Genomic DNA, 27,147 nt, shown 5'->3' with positions numbered 1-27,147 from the left:
AACATTATATATAAAATAAGGGTGAAAGTTTATGGGAGCCTACTCATTAAGAATATGGTTTTTTGACCTCCTGAGCATTGGTGTTCCCTGACTTACACCAAATACCACTTTCATAAATTAGTAATACTTTGAATAAGATCATAGGATAAGTTAGTCCATTTCTCTCACTGTAAGATCAGTAAATTGATGCTTAAAAAATGTTAAATAATTTGCCCAAGGCCACATAAATCATTAAAAGTAGAGCCAGATTGTATAGATATTTAGGTATTAAGTGTTTATAAGTTGTTCAAAAAAATCATAATATCTAGTTTAATGTGTTTTAGAAAGAAAAACAATCGTTGTGCCCGCTATATCCAGTAGTGGATCAGGCACTTTTGGAGAAATCAGAGAGAAACTATGCAAACCTTGCGAGGGCATGGTGGGACGAGCGAAGGGGCTTCAGGAATTCATGATAGTGTTAGGATGACATGAAAAAGCTGTGCAGAGGAACAGAGCTATACGAATGATCTCATGAGGGCCCAGCACCTGGGACAAAAAGGTTTATTAACACTGCCATTATTTTTATCACACAGATTGCCACAAAGTTAGATGGAAGCATGAAGGGGTGCTAAAGCAGAGAGAGGATGCCTACTAGTATTGGTGTTAATTACTGTGGAGTTTGTCTCTGCCACTTATCGGTTGCTATGTTCCAAGGCAATTTAAATAACCTCTCAGAGCTTTTGTTTCAGAATCTGTAAAACTGAAAAACTAACATTATTTATCTCACAAGTAGGTAAAAGGACAAAATGAGATTATGTGTGTACAGAGCACTTTGGAAGCTTTAAAACGATATGTTTGTGCTAACAATTAATAAAACAAAACAAGTGAGACTATGAAAATTTACCAATTTTATGGTCCTTAGGTGGGGTTTCTTTTGCTAAATCATATGATAATCATGGATAATAATCAAAGGCCTTTTGAATATTTTGCAGACAAATTGAAGTTAAATCAGGTTGTTACAAGGAAAATGTTCAGAATTTCATGCAAATAGGTATGACATGAAACAAAGCAGAACTCTGTGTGTGTGTGTGTGTGTGAGAGAGAGAGAGAGAGAGAGAGAGAGAGAGAGAAAGATCATGCACATGTGCTGCACTTATTTAATGATTAAGCAGTTTTTGGAATTAGGGACCAGTCTTTCTTTAAGTAGCATTTCGCGACTCTTAAGAACACCAAGTTAGAGGGAGGAAGAATCAGTGGGTATTTTTAGTCTTTCATCAGAAGTTTGTCTTTTTACACAGGTCCAGTATCAGCCATGGAATATAAACAAATAATATAATCCTCCAACTGATACCTTTAAAAAATGAATAAATCTGTCTACATATTCAAATTTGACATAATTCTTGTTCTGTTATCAGACAAGAAAAAAATGCTATGACGATTAGGAACTTAGTAAAGAATTCTTTGAAAAGTTGGCTTTGATACTTTTGCAATTTACAGTTACATGAACTCCATGCTGTTTAGGATATAAAACACTATACATGTGAAATTAATATTTTGTCAATCAGAGTACTATAAGTATAATGTGATATCAGTTTGGTACTAATTTTCTTTTTATTGCCCTAGCCTTGGCCTACCTTACATTCGTTCCATTTTGGAAAGAAACGTGTTGTAGCAGAAAGAGCACAGCCTCTGGCACCCAACAGTCCTCGGGCCATAGCCTGATTCTCTCATTGACTGGGTTTCCTTTATTTCTTGTTGTTATCGTTGCTGTTATTTTTGAGGAATTAGGGGCTGGGGATTGAACTCTGGACCTCATAAGTGGAAAGCCAGCACTCAATCACTGAGCCACATCAGCTCCCCTGAGTTGGTGTTTTCGTTTACTTGTTGTTTGTCTTTGTTGTTAAGAGTCACCGGGAACCAAACCCAGGACCTCCCATGTGGGAAGCAGGTGCTCAACCACTTGAGCCACATCTGCTCCCTGACTGGGCTATCTTGGATAAATTAACACCTGACCTTCATTTCCATCTTTTAAGTCTTCGTAAAATAGGGACCATCATCATAGTGTCTGCTTTATATATATATTATTAAACTTAAATTAGATAAACAATAAAAATAGCCATTATTTTTCCTTCATTGAGCTTTTTTAGAGGTTAAACAAGATAAATGCATACAAAACACACAACACAGTGCCTGAGACACAGTGGGTGCTCAACAACTGTTTTCCATTTTTCTGTGACACAAGTGCCACAGCCCATATTAAATAATACTAATAAAACCACTTCATATTTGTATATTTCTTTAGTTTACAGAACGAGCTTAACCCATAGGTAATTGTCCTATACAGCAAGACTGAAATATAAGTATCAATCACCTTAATACAATTTACAAATAATAACAACCCTTTACTAAGTATGTCTTTTACAGATGAGTGAATTAAGTACAGAGATGTTGAGTAACTTTCCTAAGGACAAACACCTAGTAAGGGGCAGACCAGACATGGAAGCTTAAGCCATCCCCTAACCAGTCTGCTTTCCAGCCTGTGTGACTACGTGTTGGGAATATGGAGCAAGACACCTGACAAAGGAAAACTTGAGGGAAAACCTCAGTATTCAACCCAAGAGGGTAGAGATTCCTGTGCCTAGCCTAGCCCAGGGTTTGGAACAAAGCAGTACTTGGGTAAAACACTTCTTTAGTAAAAGAAAGAAAGAAAAGAAAAATTCAAATGGAGATGGGAAAATTTCCATAGTATTATCTTTAGTAGACACGTCTCTAAGTGATACTTGGTTATACAAGAAAAATTGAGGCCCTGTGATGAGTCCTCGGATGGCTCAGGCAGCAATTTCATGAGGAACTTTAGATTTTCTTTTTGACCCTAGCCAAGCAGATTGTAAGCTCTGATAAACAGAGTAGAAACAGAGACGTTTGCTAATATGGAACTTATATTAAAACCTTCTCAGGGAACTCCAAAAAAATATATTTGCCTGATCTCACCTGGAGAGCAAAGCACCTGGAACTAGAGGAAACCTAGTCCAGTGACATCATGTAGGCTGATGGAGCTAAGGTGGCAGTAGGCCAGCAGCATTGCTAGAAGAACAGATGGAAGATGGGACACATTTGTAGCCAAAAAGAGACTACTCATAGGTAACACAGCATGCATTGCCAGGAATAAAGATGATGAGATGTGGAAATAACCTTTATAAGTCCTACGTGTGTACATTTCTTAAATTCTATTTTTAAGCGTATGTATGTTGAATGTCTTTGACTGGAATCTGAGCATTCCTATCGCTGTTGAACCTCTGCTTTCAGGGTGTGTTGGTAGAGTGTGTGTGTGTGTGTCTGTGTTTGCAGGTGTGTATGCCTGCACACCCAAAATGTTTAGTGAGAGACTCAGATGAGATAGAACATTTGATTAAAACATCAAATGAGCTATGCTGTGACTGTTGACGGTTCCACGGTTGATGTTTAATTTACTTTCTAAGGAAAGGATGTGGGCGTGCATCTTTCCTTGTGTGTAAATATTGTGTTCAGCGCCTAGTGCGGTGTTAACAATAATGTGATAAATGCTTGCCAAATAGAGTAGAAATAAATAAACTGATTTGGCTCCCATTGTTTTATTGTCGTTTGTCCAGACACAGAGTAGATGAGACTCTAGTGTATTCTTGCTGCTTCATGGTTCCTTATCCACCTGAGATTCACCCCTTTCGTTTGTTCCCTTAAAGTACTTAACCCTTGCAAGCCTCGCTGTCAGCACCTCTTTGCTGCTCGCTAGATAAAATGGATGCCGCAGATGGATGACTGGACCACGCTCCAAGTGGTGCAGTGCTCGGAGGAACTGCGAATGGAGGAAGGTCAGGCACGAAAGAGTAGTAAGCAGAATGGTCAAGAGCTCAGGCTAAGTGTCCCAAGAAAAGGATTAGAAGTCTTTCTACCAGTTATCCCCGTGTGACTTGGAATAAGATATTAAGCTTCAGTTTCCTAATCTGTAAAAATGAAAAATTTTTAAGGTTTTGGTAAGGTTCACACAAACTAAAGTTCTGCAGAATGTTTAGAACAGTGCCTAGCACATTGTAAATTCTCAATACTTAGCAACATTGACCATGATGACAAGGCAACGATCATGGGATAATAATGACTGTAACAACAATGATGGTGATGACAATGAAGATGATGATGGTGAGAGTACTTAATTTAGTGGCTAGCTGCTTGCTAGGCAAATGGTTTTTTTCTGTGCTCACTGTCTACTCTCTGTGTGTTCTTCTGTGTCTGTTTGTCTTCTCTTTAGGTGGCACCAGGAACTGATCCTGGACCTTCTGGAGTGAGAGAGAGGCGCTCGATCTCTTGTGCCACCTCAGCTCTCTGGTCTGCTGCGTCTCTTATTGTCTCTCCTCTGCATCTCTTTTTGCTGCATCATCTTGCTGTGTTAGCTCTCTGCACGAGCCAGCACTGCATGCAGGCCAGCACACTGTGCAGGCCAGCATGCTTTCTAACCAGGAGGCCCCAGGAATCGAACCCTGGACCTCCTATATGTTAGACAGGAGCCCCAATTGCTTGAGCCACATCCGTTTCCTGCTAGGCAAACTCTTAAAAGAACTTCTGTTTTCTAGTTTATGTTTCTGGATCTAAGTCTTCTTCCAAATATGCGTTTATTTCTTGGAAGACTTAAAACCAGGTCTCAAAATTAAATTACCCAGAAAACAACTTTATATTTTTAATAGAAGGAACTTTCTGAATTCTCTTCTGCAGTCAGGAAAAAACAGTTTTAGTACTAAGATATTTGTTTCAGGGTTCTCTCTGTGATACTGAGAGTCACTTTGGGGGTGGTGTATTGTTGCTTTTGTCTTGCCTGTCGTTTTATTTCAGCCATTTCAGCACACTGTCCTGCCACTAACAGCAAATGGGTAGATTGTGACTGTGTGGTTACTTTTGTCCTCTACCCAAGGACTCTTCTCATACTTATCAAATTTGGCCAAGAGATAAATAGCCATTGAATGCTTTGTTCCAAAGTCATATGGTCTTGGGTTTCCAGACACACCCTTTTAAACAAATACCCTGCAGTACAGCCAGCGGCCTCATTCCACTGATGCTTAATGCCTACCATGGAGAAGCAAGACTTGGATGAAGGAGGGATTCATCCATTAAACAAATATACTGGAAACTCCATACCTTGTTGGAGTTAAGAATCCAGTCTTTAACAGCTGAAGCAAATTTGTGAGATGCTACACTTCTCATTCCATGAACACTATACTCATTTTGCATTTATCAGGGAAGGTAGACCCCTTTGTTTTTTGAGGTGAAATCTTTCTAATCTGTAAATTACAGGTTATTCTTTGTCTAGGAGAGTCCAGCACCAGAGGGCGATGTGACTTCAGCATTTTAAGTAGTTTTGACATCAAGCTTATTTTTTGGTGTGTAACAAAATAGGCAGATTTGTTATATAACCATCTATTTTCTCAGTTTTTTTCTAGAAACTACAAAATTTTAGCCATCCTATTCCTCTCCAAGTTTTGCATTTTGATAAAGAATTGAAAATTTAAGAAATCCTTTATTCATTTAGCTGCCATTTATTGAGTACCTACTATATGCATATGAAATGTTTGGAGGGAGTTAGTAAGGGAATATAAGACTCATTAAATAAATATTAATGGTCAATGGCTGCTTACAAGGGAATTTCATAGGTACTGTTGGGACTCTTAAGATGATCTAGGTAACTCTGTCCTCAGGGCACTTACTGTCCCATAGAGAAATAAGATTCCATCATTAAAGGCAGTCCCACTTGCTGTGATTCTTCCCTTCACAATCATCTTTTAAGACTTGGCTCAGAAAACCTGCCTCCTTTCTCCTCTCTCCCAAGTAAAATTGGTCCCATCCTTTTTATTTCTTTCCCCCATCCTCTTTAACACCTCTAAACTACTTAATAAAGGCATATGATTGCATCTATGAAGAACATTGAGAGTGGGTATACTTTTAAAAAACATTGTTTTTCTTTTTGAAGATTTATTTTTTATTTATTTCTCTCTCCCACCCTGTTGTCTGCTCCCTGTGTCCATTCACTGTGTGTTCTTCTGTGTCCACTTAGATTCTTGTCAGTGGCACCGGGAATCTGTATCTCTTTTTCTGTTGCATCATCTTGCTGTGTCAGCTCTCCATGTGTGTGGTGCCACACCTGGGCAGGCTGTGCTTTCTTCGTGCAGAGCGGCTCTCCTTACCGGGCGCACTCCTTGCATGTGGGCTGCCCCTACGTGGGGTACACCCCTGCATGGCATGGCACTCCTTGCATGCATGAGCACTGAGCATGAGCCAGCTCATCACATGGGTCAGGAGGCCCTGGGTTTGAACCCTGGACCTCCCATGTGGTAGGTGGACGCTCTATCCATTGAGCCAAATTTGCTTCCCCAGAGAGTGAGTATACTTTAAATATATGATGGTGGGAATAGCTGAAGCAAAATCTTAGAAACAGGAATGCAATCAGTATGTTCAGGTTGAGTGAAGATGGTTATACTTACGTTGTTTGACAAAGAAGTATGAGAAATATGCTATGAAAGTGGGTTTGTGTCAGACTGAACAGTCTTTGAATTTCAGATAATGAAATTTTGATTTTGGTCTATAGAAGTGGGAAATAGGGAGCGAAGTGCTTGAGAACAGCATATGGGATAGACTAAAGAGAAGCAAAAAAATGAAGGGAGATAGGTTAAACCACTAGTTAGGAGATGCCAGCCAGTTGGAATCTAACTTTGGGAATAAGAGAGATGGTTTAGACTCAGAATCAAGATATCTCAGAAACTTAAAAATTTATTCCAAGTATCACAAGGAAGTGTGGTAATTCTGATGACTCTTACACAAAAATATATATAAATATTTATGAGTGGCAATTCAGAGCTCAGAAGGTAAATGCAGTACCCTGTTATGTCTGTATTCATTCATTCACTCATTCATTCTTATTTAATAAATAACTATAGAATATCTACTCTCTGTCAGGCTCTAAGCTGTGTCCCAAGCATTCAGAGGTGAGTAAGACAGGGTTCCTGCCTTTGGGAGAAATAAAGTGAAGTACAAAGAGATATGAAAACACACACACACAAATGGGGAGGATAAGGGAAGCCTCCAGAGAGAAGATGATCCTCCTGAGTTTCCAGGTGAAAAAGGCAGAGGTGTGTGTGGTGGGAGGGGATTGTGGGAATGGTGTTTTAGCTGGAGGGATTCATACGTGTAGTGATGCAGGATTGTGGACAGGTATTAAGAAGTAGTTATACTATAAATTACATTGACCTGAAAGAGCTTACCGTTCCCCAGTACTGGCTCCTCAGTTTAGACAGTATTCTCTTTTCATAGCCGATGTTGACCAGTCTTCCCATGTGGGGACAGGGCTGTGAAAGAAGAGAGAAGACACCAGTGAGGGACTATGGTAACTCAATGCAGTTAATCATAAGTGATTAAAAAATAAAGAAACACAGATTCAACTGAAAAAAGACACTTTAAATTCTTCCTGGGAAATGGATGTGGCTCAACCAATTGGGCTCCCATCTACCATATAGGAGGTCCAGGGTTTGATGCCTAGGGCCTCCTAGTAAGGGCAAGCTGACCCACGTGGAGTGCCGGCCCACGCAGGAATGGCACCCTGCGCAGGAATGCTAGCCAGCGTGGAGAGCTGGTGCAGCAAGAGGACACAACAAGAGACACAGAGGAGAGAAAAGAAGAAGATGTAGCAGAACAGGGAGCTGAGGTGGCACAAGAGTGTAATTGCCTTTGCCCCACTCTGGAAGGTCCCAGGATCGGTTCCCCGGAGCCACCTAATGAGAATACAAGCAGACATAGAAAGAACATACAATGAATGGACACAGAGAGCAGACAATGTGGGGAGAGGGAGGAGAAATAAATAATATAAATCTTAAAAATAAATAAATTATTGCCCCTGAAATAACTAAATTCAGATGGTGGGAAAAAGTGACAGATACAGGCCATTATATATTTTTTCAAAACCTATAAAATTGTGCGGGATGAAATGTAAACCATAATGTAAACTATAGTCCATGGTTAGTAGCAGTGCTTCAATATGTGTTCATCAATGGTAACAAATGTACCACCCTAATGAAAGATGTTAATATGGGAAGGTATGGGAGGGGGAGGGTATAGGGTATATGGGAATCCCCCATATATATATCTAAATATATATATATATATATTTTTTTCTTCTTCTTCTTTTTTTGAGGTATTGGGGGCTGGAAATTGAACCCAGGACCTCATCTGTGGGAAACTAAGGCTCAGCTACTGAGCCACATCGACTTCTCAGAGTTGGCTTTTTCATTTGTTTTGCTTTTTGTTTTTTTCAAGAGGCACCAGGAACTGAAGCTGGGACCTCCGGGAGGAAGGTGTTCAACTGCTTGAGCCACATCCGCTCCCTCCCGTATATATTTTATTTAATTTTTATGTATTTATTCCCCCCTTGCGGCTTTTTGCTTGCTGTCTGCTTTCTGTATCCATTCACTGTGCGTTCTTCTGTGTCTGTATTCTATTTTTTAAAATTTATTTACTCCCCGACACACCGTGGCTTGTTGCTCTCTGCTCTCACTGTCCCTTTGCTGCACGTTCTTCTGCGTTTTTGCTTGTCTTCCTTTTTTTTGTTGTGTCACCTTGCTGAGTCAGCTCTCCACGGCACTTGAGGGCCATGTGGGACTCCGTGGAGCATGAGGCCCGGTGGCACTCTGCAGCACTTGTGGGCTTGTGGCTCTCCACAGTGTGTGGGTGAGCCTGCCTTCACAAGGAGGCCCCGGGACGCAAACCCAGGGCCTCCCATATGGGAGACGGGAGCCCAACTGCTTCCCTCCCCTGTATTTTTGATGTAACATGTATGTAATCTAAAGCTACTTAAAAAAAATTTTTTTTTAAACTAAAGGAGTCAATATATATAAAATCCCATATAAATGTGACATAGTAAGTTCAGTGCTACTCCAGTCAATGTCAAGCTTAATAAAGGAGTCAGGAAAATAGTACAAATAAAAATTTGAACCTTTCAAGTTTTTGATAATTTTTTAGTTACTCTGTCAGTGATGTAGAAAACTGTGAGGAAAGCATTATTTCTCCACAAGCATGTAAGGCAGGGCTGCCATTTCTTTCTTCCTTCTCTTTTTTTATTGTTAAGCACATTCCTTTGCAGGGCTTAGAAATCTCTCTAGTCCAAAATTGAGCAACAACAAAAAGGCCTCCCCCCCCCTCCCTTTTTTATTTTGGTCAGGCTGATGAAGCTGTATAGAAATGTAAATGCAACGTCAGGGATGGAATGTGGGAAGGTTCTGTTGCTCTCTTCTCTTCTCCAGCTCTCCTTGGAAGAAATCTCTGAGTTTGCTGTGTGTGTCTACATCTCTTGTGTAAGGTGCTTAATTAGCTACAAGTTACAACAAAGACTTTTGAAAGGAAAATATATCTGTGGTGCGGATGCCTTTATTTTCATTCCTCAAACAGCTAGGTTTTTAACTCCCTTATCGAGAGCTGCATGAACTGCTGGGACTAAATTGGGAACATCTCCACACTGTTTGACAAATAGATTTTTCGTAAACTGATTTAGCCTTTTCATTGTTTGCATTTCATTATATAGCAGGCTTCGTGTCACAAAATCGGTATTCATTCAAAATAGAGAATTTAGAGATAGGACTGTAGCCAGATAAAAAATATTGCACAGGTCAGACCTATTAAGCATAGAATAATAGCAAGTCAGTGATCCAAGCGGCTGTGTGTCAACAGAGAGGGGCTAACATAGTTGAGGTCGAGGTTGAGAGTCAGACCCAGAGACTTACAATGGGGATGTGGCCACATTTACAAGACCATCTGCAGGAAAACTAGTCAAGAAGGAAGGGGCCTGACAGGGTAAACTACGAGAGGAACAAGTTTGTCCTTTGCATTTTTTTATTTACCCATTTATTTTTTAGGACTTACTGGGGATTGAACCCAGGATCTTGTACATGGGAAGCAGGTGCTCAACCACTGAGCTACAGCTGCTCCCATGTCCTTTGCATCTTACCCTCCATGCCCCTGAGATGGCTCCCTTGTCTCTCTGCTCGTGGTCTGCTTGCCGTGTCTGCTCATTGCCTTCTCATCTTCAGGAGGCACAGGAACCAAACTTGGGACCTCCCATTTGGGTGGCAGGTGCGCAGCTGCTTAAGCCACATCCAGTCCTCTCCTCTGCATCTTAAATGTCATTCTCTGGAGGGCCAGAGGTAGGACTTGACTAGTTTAGATGTGTCTGCTCTTGAAATACTTGCTTATCAGGGTTTGGGGTTCCATAGCAGCATGTATAAAAAGTCAGATTAGGGGAATCAATCGACTTTGAAAAGAGGTTGAGCCATGAGTCTGCTTTCTAGTTTTCATCTAAATCTTTGAGTTTAGATAAGTGAGCCTGCATCAGAATCGCCTAGAGGACTTGATAAAATAGTGATCATTTACATTATTAGCAGTTTCCAGGTGACAGTGATGCCTTACTTTGTGAACCACTGGTATAAGCTCTATATACCAGGCACTCCAGAATAAAACTATCAGCATTTTCAAGGTAAACCAGTTTACCCACTGGCTAAGAGCTGTTGGCAGGTCTGCCACTGTTAACCTCACGTAGAAAGTCTGAAAGATGGCTGAAGACAGGTTTATGCAGATATTTTCCTTGTTATGTTTTATTTAAAAAATAGTAATAAAGTTATGGTTGTATGGCATCTTCTTCCTGCCTCTTTGGGAATTCCTACCCATTTCCTGCAGGCATGCAGCTTTTCAGTTCAATTTAATGAATCTTTGGAAGTCACATTTATGTGCTTTTGTTGAGTACTGTGGTTTTTTATGAAGATGAATAGAACGCTGTTTCTCTCAAGAAGCTTACAGTCATGGGATAATTGAAAAATTCCAGGAAGATGCCAGGAACGTTTAGTTAGTAAGCCTTTTATTTGAATGTGTAATTAGTATTATACCTGTTAAATATATGTCCTAGAGACTTAAATCTTTGGTCTGTTCATATGTCTGTTGAGTCCAGAATCTCAGCAGAGTTGCAGCCAACACCTACTCTCCAGTTGATCAGACTCACCCAGACAACTAACAAAAGGATGATGATGGACAACGCCCATCCCAAAAAATAGGGAATATCTACAACTGCAAGCAAGACAGTTTCATCCATCTGCCCCATGGAATCTAAGCCCCCTCTCAATCAGAAGCAAAATGGGCATCACCATCCCAAAACCCTCGAGGCTGAGGAATGAAGAAACATAAGTGGACCAAAGTAGATTTATTATTATTGTAGTAATGGAAGAACTTGTAACACTGATATAAAGGCAGTGGTCACTAGAGGTTCTGAGGGGAGAGGGAAGAATAGGTGGGACTTGGGGCATTTTTGGACATTGGAATGTTCTGCATGATTTTGCAGTGGTAGATACAGACCATTATACAGATTGTCAAAGCCTATAATATTGTACTGTGCAAGGTGTAAACCATAATGTAAACTACTGACCATGGTTAGTAGCAATGCTTCAACATTTGTTCAATTGTAACAAATGAATCACACTCATATAAGATGTTATTAATAGAATAGGGGAAACTGTGAGAGGGGGGTGGGTATATGGGACTCCCCTATATTTTTGATGTAACTTTTCTGTAACATAAAACTTCTTTAAAAATAAAGTTAAAGCAAAACACAACATGTGGGTAGAAGAGATGATAGAATTCTGCTGTGGTCTCTTTCCTAAGGAAGCCTCCCCTGACCCTACAGGGTGAAGGAAGAATTAAGGCTAAGTTAGATTTGGCTAAGCAAGAGGAACAGGGAAAGTCAGAGTGAAATGAGATATCAGAGTGTGCTCAGGAATCCACAGAAAGTCTGGCAGTTCTAGAACCTTTTTACCCATATAAGTGAACTGTTTTTTTTTTTTTTTAATACCCCCCCCTTGCAGCTTTTTTTGCTTGCAGTCTGTTCTCTGTGTCCATTCACTGTGTGTTTTTCTATGTCTGTATTTATTTTTATTTATTTCCACCCCCCTTGCGGCTTGCTTGCTGTCTGCTCACTGTGTCCATTTGCTGTGCGCTCTTCTGTGTTTTTGCTTGTCTCCTTTTTTGTTGTGTCACCTTGCTGAGTCGGCTCTCCCTGGCACTTGCGGGCGGGCAGCTCTCCACAGCTTGCAGGTGAGCCTGCCTTTAGAAGGAGGCTCTGGATTTGAATCCATATGGTAGACGGGAGCCCAACCAATTGAGCCACAGCCGCTTCCCTAAGTGAACTGTTTTTAATCACTGCTCAGGTCTGGCATTTTATTCCACTGGAGTCTCAGCTTAGAATTCTCCCCCCGCCAACTCGGTCTCCCCCTTCCCCCATGAAAGGCCAGTTGACTCTTACATTCTGTTGTATAAACAATCTATGCCCCTAAAACCGTTCAAACAATGCATAAAAACATAAAGAAGACAATTAAAACAACTAAACTTTATTGCCTCATGACACCACGTTAATCATTTAACCATTTCACATGTTTTCACTCTGATGCCCATGTCTAGAATGTACTTTTAAGTTCTCCTCAGCATCTCCTTGATGAGCACTTTATGGTTTACTTTTTTCTCCTAGATGCTTGGCAATGATATACTTATTATATTTAAATTTCATAAGCGGGTAGATCTATAGAAAAGTGGTCCTTGGCATTACCTCACTATAAAAGGTATGACACTCAGAAGCTTTTCATTTACCTTGATCCGCTTATCCAACAGTTACCACTTTTTTTTCTTGCATTCTCATATTTAATTGCAGTTTGGAATCACTAGTGAATCTTTCTCCCAAAATACCAATGTGTGGAACCCACTTTCAGAGATTCTGGTGTGAGGTTCAGGCATCTGTATTTTTAAAAGGCCACCAGGTGATGGGATAAGGAGCCAGCTATCTGATTCTATACTGTTGGGCTGTGGGACTTTTGCATGGCCTCAAAAAGAAAAAAGAAAAGAAAAATCAGTAATGTCTTATCTGTAGGACTAGTGAGGGACTAGAAGTCACTTGTGTTTAGTGATTTGGCATCTAACAGCAGTCAATGACATTTCTGCATTCGTTTCTATGGACTATGGACTATTTGTTTCTATGGAAATCGTTTCTATGGACTATGCATAAGAAATCATCTTTCCTTATCTTTGCATAGCTCACAATGGGCTTGGCCTGACATTACTGTATTTGTTTTCACAACAACCTCCTGAAGTATGTAGGATAGATATATTTTTTTATCTTTTCTCCTGGTTTACTGTTGTTGTTACAGATGATTAAGCTGAGACAAAAATATGAAGGTATTTGCCCAAGAACACACAGCCAACAAGTCAGGGGCCTGGGATTAAAGCTAGGTCACCTGACATCTAAGTGTATGTTCTTACCTACACGTCCTTCAGACGGTTCAGTGGGCCAGTGGTCCTCATTCTCAACCTTGAGAGCAGAGTGAATTCACCTAGAGTGCTTTAAAAACCCCTGATGTGAGAGATTATAAATTAATTGGTTAAGGCACAACCTGGGGAATGGGATTTTACAAGGGTTGGAGCTGTGGTCCTGATAATGAAACTGTAGACTTTTAGAGCAAAAAGAACTTTATGGGAAGCCAATGTGATTCAGTGGTTGAGTGCCAGCTTCCTACATACAAGGTACTGGGTTCAATCTCCAGCCAACAACAAACAACAAAAAGAACTTTAAAGATTCTCTAATCTAGAGGATCCCATACTTGAGATTGTATCAGAAATAACTGGAGGGATTGTTTAAAACGTTTCTGACTCTGTACACTTGAGTTGGGGCTTGAGAATTAGCATTTCTAGCCAGCTTTCATTTGATGCATATTCAGCAGGTATGAGATCTGTACTTTGAGAATTACTGCCCTAGACTAATCCCATTCTTCACTGAAGCCCAATCAAGTGAACCTTTACCCTGACCCAAAACTTGAGGGGATGGAGCTCAGAGTTAAAATACTCTTTAATTCCATAGACGCACTGGCTTTGGGGTTTGATTACACCATCTAGAGATGTAACTCATTAATATCTAGTAAATGCTGTTTCAGATTTGGGGAATTTTCTTTCCTGTTCTCCTATTTCTCAAGGAGGTGAGTATAGAGTGGTTCAGAAAATCAAGGTGAACCATTCAGTTAATTGAGACCAGACAGGGCCACCTGTGGATAGAGATTTATTTATGAGTATGATTCTAAGACTGGAAAACTAGCACAGTGGTTCTGGAGATCTGCTTTCGGATGGGGTGGGCGGAGTGAGGAGAAGAATGGGATTTTTTTGCCATCACTGTGCAATTCTATTTTAAGAAAAAAAGTGAAACCTGGAAAATGTAGTGAACATCATCTTCTTTTTTTTTTTTTTTTTTTGGTCTATAGTCATTTTTTTACATTGTCTTTTTTTAAAACATTTTCTTCTTACTGGAAATGTAACGATTAACAACACTCCTTTCCTCGTAAGTCAAAATATAGTTTCACTTAGTGAGTAGCTAATTAAGAGAGAGTAAATATATTAGCCCCATTAAAATACTGAGATTTCTTCAGATGAACCTTGAAACTCACAGAAATATCAAGCAGAATAAGGGTGACGTTTTTGCCAAAATCAGCAATTTATTTGGCAGATATTTATCAAATGTCTAAAATGTTCCAATTATACTGCTAGGCACAGCCCCAGATGACTAAAAGCCATTGAGAAGATTACTTAATGGAAGGTGGAGGGACCTAAGCCCAACCTACCTTGATACAAACCAGATAGTACAACGCATTACGGAGGAGAGAGCCATCAATTCTGCCTGGGGGGTCTCCCGGAGGCTTCCCAGAGGAGGGGATGTTTGAGTCTTTCTACTCATCCAGGTTTGAGGAGACTCATTGTGTTACTAAGCATTGCAGCTGATTAAATGAGAACCTAAATTACAAATAAAGGAACACTTTCTTTGCAATAGTACATGATTTATTTGTAAATATGTAACTTTCTCCCCTAGTAAGAACACACGAGTTAAGTCTGGAAGAATAGGCAAAATGTTCACATTTACGTTCTGTACAACTCAAAATATTGATTGGGACCGAATAACTGAATAAGACTTACTGTTCAAGCAATGGAAATGAGGCCGATGGGGGTGGGGAGAGGAGCAGAACTTGATCTGCTCAGGAAAACTCTAACCACAGAAGGAGTCTATTCAAGCCAATATTGTCTCGTTTAATCACCTTTGCTAATAGAGGATAAATAAATAAATAATAAATTGTGGCCAGGTTCCCTCCCAAGATCTTCTTAGCAATAACAGACCCACACTCAAGAGCACCTGGCATGTAGCATCTCAATCCTCCTTACCCCGCCCTCTGGAAAGATGAGAGAGATGAAATAGTGTACCTCTGAAGTTTATACATGTCACATTATATGGGCTGATGGTCGTTCTTGTGTATATTAATGAAGAAATCTTGGAAGAATTCCAGGCAAATACAGTAGATTTTTTTCATTTGTTTATTTCTTTTTAGTTGTTCGTTTTGTTTAACAAAGTATGATTTTGTTTCTCCTTAGGTCTCTTTGTTCTTTGACTTAGCTATTCTAGAATTATACTATGGTTGCATTACTGTGAAACTTGGGGAAGAGAAAGTAATCAATAGGGAGCTATACCAAAACTTTTTGAGCGAAATCAATGAACGGGAAGGGAAATTGAGACGCCAGCATCTCTTGGTGTGTTTTTTAAAATTTAATTTATTTCTTATTTATCTGCCCCCACACCCCCACACCCCGTGGCTTGATTGCTGTCTGCTCTCTGTGTCCATTCATTGTGCATTCTTCTGTGTCTGCTTGCCTCCCTTTGTTGGGTCATCTTGCTGAGCCCGCTTTCCACGGGCACAGGCCAGCCTGCCTTCATAAGGAGGCCCTGGGACGTGAACCTAGGGCCTCCCTTATGGTAGACGAGAGCCCAATCGATTGAGCCTCAGCCACTTCCCTCTCTTAGTATGTTTTATTTTTATTTTTAAAAATTTTCTCCCTCCTTTCCATTGTCTGCTCTCTCTGTCCATTTGCTGCATGTTCTTCTGTGTCTGCTTGTCTTCTCTTTGGGTGGCCCGGGGAACCAATCCTAGGACCTTCTGGAGTGGGAGAGAGGTGCTCAGTCACTTGTGCCATCTCAGCTCCCTGGACTGTTGTGTATCTTATTGTTTCTTCTCTGCATTCCTTTTTGTTGTGTCATCTTTTTGCACCAGCTCTCTGCTTGGGCCAGCTTGCCACGTGGCAGCGCTCTGGTGCAGGTGAACTTGCCTTCAGTAGGAGGCCCCAGGAATCGAACCCTGGACCTCCCATATGGTAGACAGGAGCCCAATCGCTTGAGCCACATCCACTTCCCTCTTAGTGTGTTTTAAATCCTCACTAGTATTGTATATATTTATCCTAGGACACTTATACAAGGTTAGTACAGAGCCGGCACCCAAAACTGAGTGTGTCCTGAATAAGAAAAAAAAAATAGGGTGTATAATTGTTGGAAGTAACAAAACAAGTGTAAAACTGTTGTTCATAAAAATTATAGCAAAAATATTATATGTATTATAAGCTTTTTTCTGAACAGCTAAACTTCTATTTGTTGATCATATTTTAAAAATATAAAGTTTAAAAAAATCTTCCTTTGTTAAATTCCACATCTTTGTTTAGAGTTTTAATTTATCAAAGGGTGCATTAATCTGTTTCTTTTCTCTTCTCACTAATGTAAATTGCTTTTGATTTATTTAGTTTTCTAATTTAAGTGGTAAATGAACTCAAGGGAAAAAAAACTGGGTTTTTAAATATGCTATTTGCTTTTCTGTAATGCAGGGTCTGATTGGATGAAACTTACTACAAATAGCTATGCACTTAGTGACAAACTGCAGGTGAGATAAGAGCCCCGGAGTGTTTCAGTGTCTCAAGTATTGTCCTGTGTCACCCCTCCCCCACACCACCATTCCTGGTATTTTAATCTATCAGAGAAATGGGGGAGGACTTCTTTATCTCACTCTTCTTTGCATCCCAAAGTGTGGCTTTCTAGAAATAACATTTAGCTGTCTTTAATATGATATGTTCTCATCAGGGTCTTGATTTTGGAAAGAAACCACCAAACAAAACATTCAGGACTTGGTTCACGCAGTGCAGGTTAGAGTTGTTGAGAGTCGTCTAAAGGCAAGGACCTTGTGTTGTTCTGCTGTTTAATAAATTGCCTTCTCCCTCTCTCAGTGAGGGAAGAAACCCACCTCCCCCTGGCAAGTTTTCAGTGCTGCTCCAGCATCACACCTAACTGAAAAAGTTGTTGTATGGCTCTTCTTCATGGGACCCTCATCAGCATTTAGCCAGGGAAACTTTAAAGGAATAAAAAGTACCTATAATCCTTAACGTGGAAAATCGGGGGTTGCATTCAAGAGCCATTTATGAGCATATTTATTAAAAAGCATTTATTTTTAGGACATACCTGGGATCATAACTTTTTTAGGTAGTTGCCAGGTTAAATGAAATTTTTCCATGTTGCCATGACAAGGGTCAAAGCTGATGTGACAGCTTTGTTTGTTTGCTGTTGTTTTAATAAGGTTTTTTTTCATTAGCTAATGCTTAGTCAATATTGATTATTTGACAAACAAAAGTATAGAAATGGAAGGCAGAGAGCAATGATTCCACATTGCTTCTTCATAACTATCAGAAGAATAAACACAAAAGGTGAGGAACTGCTACAGTTTACCTTAGTATAGCAGACCCTGTCCTCTCCTACTTTCTCCTTTGTCTTTTTTTTAAAATCTGCTTCCCTCTTCTCCATTAACCATTTTTTCATTCACCTCATCTTTTTAAATTTCCCATATCACTCTAATAATCTAAATATATAGTCTTGTTAAATTTGGCAGTCTTCCTTAAACTCAATAATAATTTGATTAATAACATTGGACATTAGTTCATTCATTCATTCATATTGAAGATACATCCTATAACTTTTACTGGAATATTTATCAAGCTCGATTACTGGCTGTGAGGACAGTCATACCTGACCAGCTCCACAGATTGGGTAAGGGGTTGAGGGGAGGAAAAAAGCAGTTAGGGAGCAAGTGTAAGCTCAGTGGTTTGAACACCTGCTTCTGATGTACCAAGTCCCAGGTTCAATCCCTGGTACCTCCTTAAAAAAAAATTTTTTTTTTTTTAAAGAGTAGCTATTTAGTAAAAACTGAATTCCTAAAAGAAATGATAGTCAAAATGTACATATAAAAGGGCAACTAATTAGTTGGGGAGGAGAGAGAATTTACCTCTACCAATTCTACCCCACTTCTTTTTTGATATCTGCTTCTCTTTACCTTTCTAAGCTTTAGGGAAAAGTAGAAAACAATTTGGCATATACTTGGCTATTTATCTTTTAGGATCAGACGTCCCTTTACTCACACAACTTTAGACCTCTGAGAGCTCTGATCTCTGTTAGTTTCCATGTATACTGTCAAAAATTGTGAGATTAATACTAATAGCTTGTTACTAACTAAGCACTGAAAAAGGGAGAAATGTATGCTTGCCTAATCTGAGATTTCCCACAATTTAGGTATGTAATCCTGACTAAGGCTTTTAACCACTTGGAGCCTCTTTTTTTTTTTTTCAATAGTCTAATGCTTTATTATTAGTTTTTCCTCCCCCCTCCCCACCTCCCCTTCCTTACTGCTTTTGCTGTCTGTGTCCATTCGCTGTGTGATCTTCTGTGTCTATTTCTCTTTTTGTCTTCTCTTTCTTCTCTAGAATTCACTGGGATTCGATCCTAGGGACCTCTGATGTGAAAAGAGTTTCCCTGTCAGTTGTGCCACCTCAGTTCCTGGTCTCTGCTGTGCCTCACCTTGACTCTCCCCTTCCTCTCTACTTGTTGCATCATCATCTTGGCTTTGCTACACGGGCACTCAGTTTGCCACATAGACACTGGCTCACCACGTGGGCACTTGGCTCACCATGTGGGCACTCACACAGGCGCTTGGCTCACCATGCAGGCACTCAGCTCTCCACGCGGGCATTCAGCTCTCCACGAGGGCACTGGCCTGCCACGTAGGCATGCTTTCTTTTCCTCTTTTTCACTAGGAGGCCCCAGGGATCGTACCCAGATCCTCCCAAATGGTAGGCAAAGGCCCTGTCACTTGAGCCACATCTGCTTCCCTGGAGCTGTTTTTTCATCCATAAAGTAGCCAAGTTGGATTTATAATTGACAGTGCCATTCTCTTATGTCTCTTCTTTCAGTTACGGGGATTTAAAAATAATATGGCTGAAATTTATAGAAGACTCACTCTGTGACAATATAATTATATGTTCTATTGTTTTCTAAATTTTATATTATGTTGTAAATTATATCTAAACTGGGGCACTTTGAGAGTGAAAGGTGTGGGGACTGTTAATTATTAGGCTAGGACAACTGGTGCAAACCAAAATGTTCATGAGCCACTGGGCCATATGGTCCTCTCAGGTAGGGTCAGTCATAGCTGTGCTAAATTGGCTTAACTCATTTAATCCCCATAACAATTGCTATTCTACGTTTTTATTTGTTCATTTGTTTACTTATTTCTTCCCCCTACCCCCACCCTGCTCATTGTTTGCACTCCCTGTCTGCTCTTTGTGTCCATTTGCTGTGTGTCCTCTGCATTTGCTCATCTTCTTTTCAGGAGGCACTGGGAAATGAACCTGGGACCTTCCGTGTGGGAGGCACCCAATGGTTTGAGCCACCTCTACTCCCGGCTTGTTGTGTCTCTCATTGTGTTTCCTCCTTGTTTCTCTTCATTGGGTCATCTTGTTGCATCATCTTGCCCCACCAGACTGTTACATCAGCTTGCTGTTTTGCTTGTCTTCTTTGCGAGGCTCAGACACCAAACCTGGGAACTCCCACGTGGTAGGTGGAAGCCCAAGTGCTTGAGCCACATCTGCTTCCCATTATTCCCCTTTGATAGCTGAGGAAACTGAGACTTAGAAGGGTTACGTGAAAGAAAAGTCCTTGATATAAGTCTTTTGACTTCTTCTGGGCATTACACACCCACACCCATGTATATACACATATACATATGCACACATCCCTAATTAATTTGCCTGATTTGAGGATGCACACTTATCACACATACTAATTTATGAAAAGGAACCGTAGAAATGTGTCAGAGAGTTCCAACATCAAAAACACCTTAAGCCTGTTTGTGTGGCCACTGGGTACTGAATTGCTCACAATTTTTTCCTACTAGTCCTTTGAAAATTTGGACAAAGAGGTTAATGAAAGCAATAGACTAGAACTTTCAAATATTACTGAATATTCATTTATAGCTGGAAGAAGAGTCTTTATATTTTTTTGATGTCTTATGGATATATACATTTTTAGCCTAGGATAAGTTGAATGGGGTGGTTAAGATGGGCAATTTGGTGATTTTATTGATATCATAGCATTTCTTGCTTATTCTGAAATCCACTTCCCCCAGCTTCTCTGCCTCTACTTCTGCCCTTCCCCCCCATCATTCCAGAGTTAAAATACCCTTTATTTTGGACAATACCAGATCACACACATGATTGAGTCAACAATTTATGGCTTTTAAAAATAGGAATTTTGTCCTCTCAGGTTTATTGTTTATCATAATCATCTTTCAAGTGAAAAGGCTAATTTACTCTTTCTATAGGAATATTTTAAGCTTGATTATCATAATATTATAGCTGCCTGAAAAGGTCTAAAACAGAGCATTGACCTTGAGTGTTTTTTGCATTTAGCTTTTGGTGCTTAACATTCAGGAAAGAATATAACTGCAACTCATTTATTAATGTATAATTTCAAAATGGTAAGTATTGCTCTGTAAATACATGCCATGCAGATAATAGAAAGCTTGTAGGATACCATAAAATGCGTTTGATATTTTACTAGGGTAAAAATGTTGGAAATACAACAGAACTAAAGTCAGTTTTCCCACGGAACTACTGTAGTTTATAATTTAATTTTTACTGACATTTCACCATGTATATTATTAGCTTGACAAAATGAAAGTGAAATAATCCTGAATTAATTAAACAGAAACTGACTTGCTGCTATTAGTTTCTCTGTCTTTCTCTGATTCTTTTTTATTTTTTCCCTTTCTTTCTTTCCTCTTTCACTCACTGGGAAGAGTTTGGCGTGCTATGGGCATGTGACAATTGCTCCCCAGAGAATGGGCTTTTTTTAATAGGGAGTCCATAATTTGGGAATGGGATGGGTTTATAGGAAAGAGCTATCTTAAAAGGAAAGAGTTTTATTAGTGCTTCTGTGGAAGTGATGACTTTCAGTTGAAATGATTGCTTCTTGCCAATCGAGACAATAATTTAAATATCAAAGCCTGTGCCCTAGAAATGAAAGGCAACAGAAAATGAGGTATGATGAATTGATAGAGCTTTGAAAGTAATACAGAGAAAAGTAGTCATACTGAACTTTTAAAAAAGTTTGCATGTTCACAGTGAGAAAAGCTGTGTTCTTATGTAGGTTTATAGCATGCTAGAAATTCCAGTGTACAGATGAGGACAGGAGAAGGATGGGGGAGGCGTCCTGCCCAAGGCGACAGCCCAGGAGCTGACAGCAGGGAGCTGTCTGTCCAGACCTCCGTTTGTCCTTCTAGGTTCTCTTCCCAGGAATGTTTGCAGTGGGTTTTCTTTTGGAGTTAAATAGGGTAGCTTGTAATAATACTGATTTTCTGCTATCTTATACTGTACAGGATGCATAAAAGACAGCAGGGAAGATGATTCAAAAAGTTAAACAGCTTTTCAAAGGTTTAACGATCTTGGGGAAAGATCTGTAAAGACTGCTTATGAGACATTATGAAAAATCTTAATTTTTGCCATGCCTTGTTTAGTTTTAAATACATAACAAATGGCAAATATGAAATATAAAATCAAAATCTGCTTCAAAAATAGTGTGACAACTATGCATTTTTTTTTTAACAGTTTAGTCCTGTTACTTTTCAAAAAAGCAAGGTGGGAGCTAAAAATAGCTATTAATATGCAACAAGAGCAATACTAAATTTCTCATCACCTTTATGTAACATAAGACTTCATTGTTACAGTGGGCAAAGAAATGATTAAAACAGTACAATAAAATTTCTGGTATGTACAATCTATAGGAATCTACCTTTTCTTTCCACTTGAGTCTTGCTCCTTGCCATTCTGATTGTTTCAAATGGAAATGAAGCATATTCTCTGCTTGGTTGTCCCTGGGTTAGTTGGGGCCTGGGAATGAAGTTCTCTGGATATTTTTGACTGCGTTGTTTAAAAAAGGAGAGATTGAAACTATGCCCAGACTCAGATTCTGATGCATAGACTGATACTAATTTATTATTTTTCTTCGTGAAATCATCTTAAGAGGTTCTTTTGTTTGGTTCCATTTTTCCTGCTTTGGGTAGACTCCTTGTGGTAAGATTGTGAAGTGTATAGACTGATTAGCAATATGTATTTATTTTAGGTGGTTGATCTAGTTGTTGCTTTTTTTCTCCCAAACCCTTCGTAGTTGAGATTCTTACAGGTTTGAGTTAAGTATTACTTACCGGGTGTGTTTATTTCCTGTGATAATCCACTCCTTTCTCCTTCAAAGGGGGAAAAACCCTGTGACTAGGAAATGTTCTTCAGATGACTGAGCTGATTGTTTATAAGATATTCTGGAAGCTGTCCCAGAAGTTTAGTGCAATAGATAATTATTTTAAATTTTAAATTGGTTAAACTGGATTCAAGACATTAGGTGTATTCTTAGGACCTTGACTTGTGGATGTGACATTTTGATCCCAAGGGGAAAACACACAGCTCTACAAACCTGTACACTTCTGGACATGCAGTAAGCAGCTAGCTCAGTGAACACTGTACATTGCATAAATAAAATATGGTTAATGCAAAATCAGTGGGAACCACAATATGTATGTTTGTACATACATCTCTTTGAGAACAGAAAAAAAGACTTACGTGAATATAAATCTAAACATGTTTTAAAATATACATCAGAGAAAATGAATGGTTCATTATGAGGACAAATAAGAATCCAAAGGGAAATAAGAAAATTCTGGAACTGGAAGATAACTCCTATGAAATGGGGAGACATTAGATCCATCAGTAAATAATTGACTACAAATCTTGTCTTTAAATAGCCATTTCAAAGGAGTAATAAACAGGATCTGTCACAGCATGATAATGCAAGGAAACGGATACAGTAGAGGATTCTGCACAGGTGCAAAATCTGAATGTGTTGAGCATATTAAGATGTGTTGACCGCACTAAGATAATTTTTGGTTTTTTTTAAAGAAATGTCCCTGGACAAACAAACAAACTTTTTTGGTCTGTCTTTTGAAATGAGTACAGTTTAATGTATTAACAACCTTGAGAATTTTGGTTTATTCAGAAATCAAGATAATAATCATATGAATCAAAGATGTTTTTCTATCTTCCTAATGCTGTATTAGCTGCCATAATTCCTTTATTGTATTTTAGAAAAATCATGTTTCTTTTCCAAAATGTATTTTTTATTTTATTTTTTTTAATTGTAAAATGATTACATGTCTCATTTTAGATTGAATAGACAAATCTTTTTTTTCTCCCTGGTGTCTGCAGAATGCTTGGATTTTCTTCTATATCTCAAAGCTCTTTTAATTCACTGCTCACAACCAAATTTACATCTTAATTGCAGAGTTCACATTTAACAATATAGACAGCATAATGCTACTGGTAATTAAGCTTTTACTACCTGCTTTTATACAGTATTCTCAGGCACAGTTTTTGCTATGTGAGTTGTGATCTAGAAACTTGTGTGCATTTAGAGCACAAATAGAAAGAAACAGGCCCATATCTTAGATACGGCTAAATACAGGGTAGGGAAATTGCTTTCTTCTGTGGGGGAACAAAATTATGTCTGTCATTTTTATATTATGAATTTTAATGTGGCTGTTCTATTTTAATATATTTTTTAAGATGAAGAAAATTTGAGATGGTGTGCCGAGTTGAGTGCTGGGTTAGTGAATTTACATATGCTGAACTAATTTATTTTGGTCTCAAAGATTATGCTCTTGATATCATGTAAGACTTTAGATGTAAAGGCTACTGATAGTAGAGACGAATTATATCAAAACGTGGGACTTCCATAAGGTAGCAGTTATATCTTTACCATAAATAAGTGGTAGCTGTTACAATGTACATTCACTAGTATAAAAAAAATCTTATAGTTTAGAACAGGACCTAAGCAAAATCTTTGTTATATGGAAATATAAAACACAATAAAACACCCTATGCACTGTAATAGGAGAAAAACACCCTTCTCTTACATCCTTTTTTTTTTTTTTAACACTTTTGATTGAGAATTCCTTGTTTTAAAAATAATTGCCTGTTTGAACTGGTTCTTATAGTGACACAACTGAGTGATAATTTACAAAATCTTTCTGGATTGTTTAAAGCATGCAGGGCAGGTTATATATAGAAACAAATAGGTTCACTGTGTTTTATTTGAAAGGTGGGGAGGTACTGGATAAAATTTTTATTTCTATCTATCTCTCAGTTTGGAAGCTTCTCTAAAATAAGTATATAACTATGAGCACGTTTAAGTGCACTGTTTAGCAATGCTCAACCCTCAGAATGAAGTCTTTATTTTGTTCAACTGCACTGAGATGGATTTAATGTACTATTTATCCTACAGTCCTGCCTCCCACCCTGGCACTGGAGAAGCCAATTTGTCCTGCAGTTGTTTACCTTTGTTTTGGAAAGCTCTGCATTGTGTATCTATATGTACTGAGACAGTAGCAGGTACAGGCATGGTTACACGTATAATTTACATAGGCATTCTCTTAAATTGTATCGACGCACTCTTTCCTCCTGTAGTTGTGCAAAACTGCATTCCACCTCAAAGACGACGATCCCAGTTTACACAGCCGAATAATTTAGAGTAACGCCTTTGATTAAAAAGAAAAATGCCTAGGATATATCAGCTAAACAGGCAGAGACGGGATTACGAATGCACGAGACAGCACAGCACTCAATCAGCGGTGGCTCACGGTGCGAAAGGACGGACAACGGCAGGACAAACTTCACTCTCTACCTTCCGCAGGATCCTTGCCCAAATTAACTGAGCCTGCGTGCGTTCTTCTTTCCAAGGCAAACCAGAGGTTAGACACCCAACAGAAATCCCTCCAGTGCTTAGAGAGTTAAGTTAGTTGTGTTTCTTTTGTAGCTTCCCTGGAGGAAAAAAAAAGAAAAAAAAGGAGCGCGAGCGCGCAGTGTGTGCGGGGCGCGCCGACATCCCCGGCCGCTCTCGCCCGGCGGGCGCTCGGCTCGCAGCCCGCTCGCTCCCCGCGCCCAGCCTACCTGCGGCTCCCCGGGCTCGAGCAGCCTCGCGTCGCCTCCCTCCTGATTGGGCAGAGGCCCCCCAATCGGCGGCGCGGCTGGGCCGGTGGGACTGCATATGTAAAGCCCTACTTCATATTAATAAGCTCCAATCGGGGCTTTAAGTCCTTGATTAGGAGCGTGTGAGCGCTGTGGTCCCCACTGGCCGTGCCTATAGGCTCGTCCTTAGCAGAACATTTGTGTTAATTGCACCGTGCTCTGTCAAGGAAACTTTGATTTATAGCTGGGGTGCACAAATAATGGTTGCCGGTCGCACATGGATTCGGTAGAACTTTGCCTTCCTGAATCTTTTTCCCTGCACTACGAGGAAGAGTAGGTACCTTTTTCTCTTTCCGTTTTCAAGTCGGTGTGGGGCTGCGGGTGCGGGGCGGCCAAAGTGCCTCTTTGCACACTGATTCAGGTCCTGCCCGGGGTATTTTGAGCGCAGGAGTGCTTGTTTGTGTCTGTCTTGTGCTTTTGTGTGGAGGGTGAGCTCCTAATTCAGTAAGTCGAGAATTGTTCTCTGACTACAATGTTACCTTTGAGGCAAAGCGCAGTGACTGTCAGTAAAACAGCTGTGTGACAGTCACTTCTTATTCAGGTGCTAAGAATAGGCACTCTGGCACACATGCTTAGTGAACTGTTCAAATGCATCTTTTACTAGGACCCATTTTCCCAAGGAAAGATGTTTTAAAATACAATATTCAAAATGATTTATACTATTGAGTGCCTCTTATGGATTTGCAGTTTGACAGATATTTTCAGCTCCCTGTCATTTCATACTGCGCAGAGTTAGAGGCAAAATTGCACATTTACTAATTCTCCTTCAGAGAACAATTTAAGAACTAGCCCTATGTAATTCAGGGCTAGAATAATGCTATTTGCATGGTTAGCATTAAGTCAGCACTTAACTGACAAATCAGCCCATTAGGTAATATGAGATTTTCACACATTATAAACATTTAAGGGGGAAAACCTAAAGCAACAGTAATGACTTCAAAAAAATTTCCCCTTAAATAGGCAGTGCTGAGATTGTGGGTTTCTTTCATGCACCATGTCCAGAAAATATAGAAAAGTACTTTGGTTCTTGCATGCAGTTTAATTCATATTTATGAAAATCTTTATGCACAAGGAAATACATATTTAGATTTACTAAAGGCGGGAGGGAGGAAAGTGAGTGAGGGGTAGGAGAGGTAAATTAGGCATTCTGTGTAAATGAGTAGGTTGTAAACTTAATTTCTGCCCACCGTTAAGATAAAATATTAGTATATCAACGGGAGCTGTCAGTGGTTCATCTCTCTTTCTGTTGAGTCAGTTATAATGCTTTGCTTTCACATTACAGTGATACCAACTGTTATAATTCTGAAAAGGGTGCTCTTGGCTAACATTTCTCTCTATAAATTGTGAAGAAAATCTCAAACTCTAGAAGGTGAACTACTGCATTATAGGTAGATGTCCACTAGCTGTCCTTAGTGACTGCATATTGCATTGCTTTGTAATTAAGAAAGAAATGAAAAGTGACTTGCAGTCTCAGTGGCTGCTTGTGTGTGTATGAGAGTGTGTGTGTGCATGTATGCTCACACTCACACTCACACCCACACCCGCACAGGCAGTGTTAACCAAGTGACAGACCTAAGAGGAACTGCAAGATTGTAAGGCTGTTTGAAACACTCAGGGGAAGGAAGAGACAACTTTAAAATGTGTGAAAATACAACTGATAAACAAAGGTAGGACAGCCCACTTCAGTGTAGTTTGAAGGTTAGTACACCTGGGGCTGTGAATTGGAGAGTTGAAAATGTCTTCATGGTAGAAAGACTGCATCATCTAAACTCACCCAGATTTTGAACTTCCTCTCGTAAGTAAATAAACAAAACCAACTTAACAACC

At 39.6% G+C, this 27,147-nt stretch overlaps 1 protein-coding gene across 12 annotated transcripts in view; it reads left to right on the top strand.

Moving 5' to 3' along the window:
- ESRRG (estrogen related receptor gamma) overlaps nucleotides 1–27,147 on the top strand; it is a 602,438-nt gene that overhangs the window by 340,376 nt on the left and 234,915 nt on the right. The window contains exon 1 of one of the 12 annotated variants that reach the window (XM_004471001.4): nucleotides 25,173–25,593. The exons of the other annotated variants lie outside the window; for them this stretch is intronic. Coding sequence (XP_004471058.1) covers nucleotides 25,538–25,593 — 56 coding nt within the window. The 5' untranslated portion in view covers nucleotides 25,173–25,537. Of the gene's footprint in view, nucleotides 1–25,172; nucleotides 25,594–27,147 lie in introns of those variants that run through there. 12 annotated transcript variants of the gene reach the window in all.

The sequence above is a fragment of the Dasypus novemcinctus genome, chromosome 13 (assembly GCF_030445035.2).
Source record: "Dasypus novemcinctus isolate mDasNov1 chromosome 13, mDasNov1.1.hap2, whole genome shotgun sequence".
In the NCBI taxonomy this organism is placed as follows: Eukaryota; Metazoa; Chordata; class Mammalia; order Cingulata; family Dasypodidae; genus Dasypus; species Dasypus novemcinctus.
Note: the sequence above shows the minus strand (reverse complement) of the source record. Positions and strands in the feature narration are given on the sequence as shown.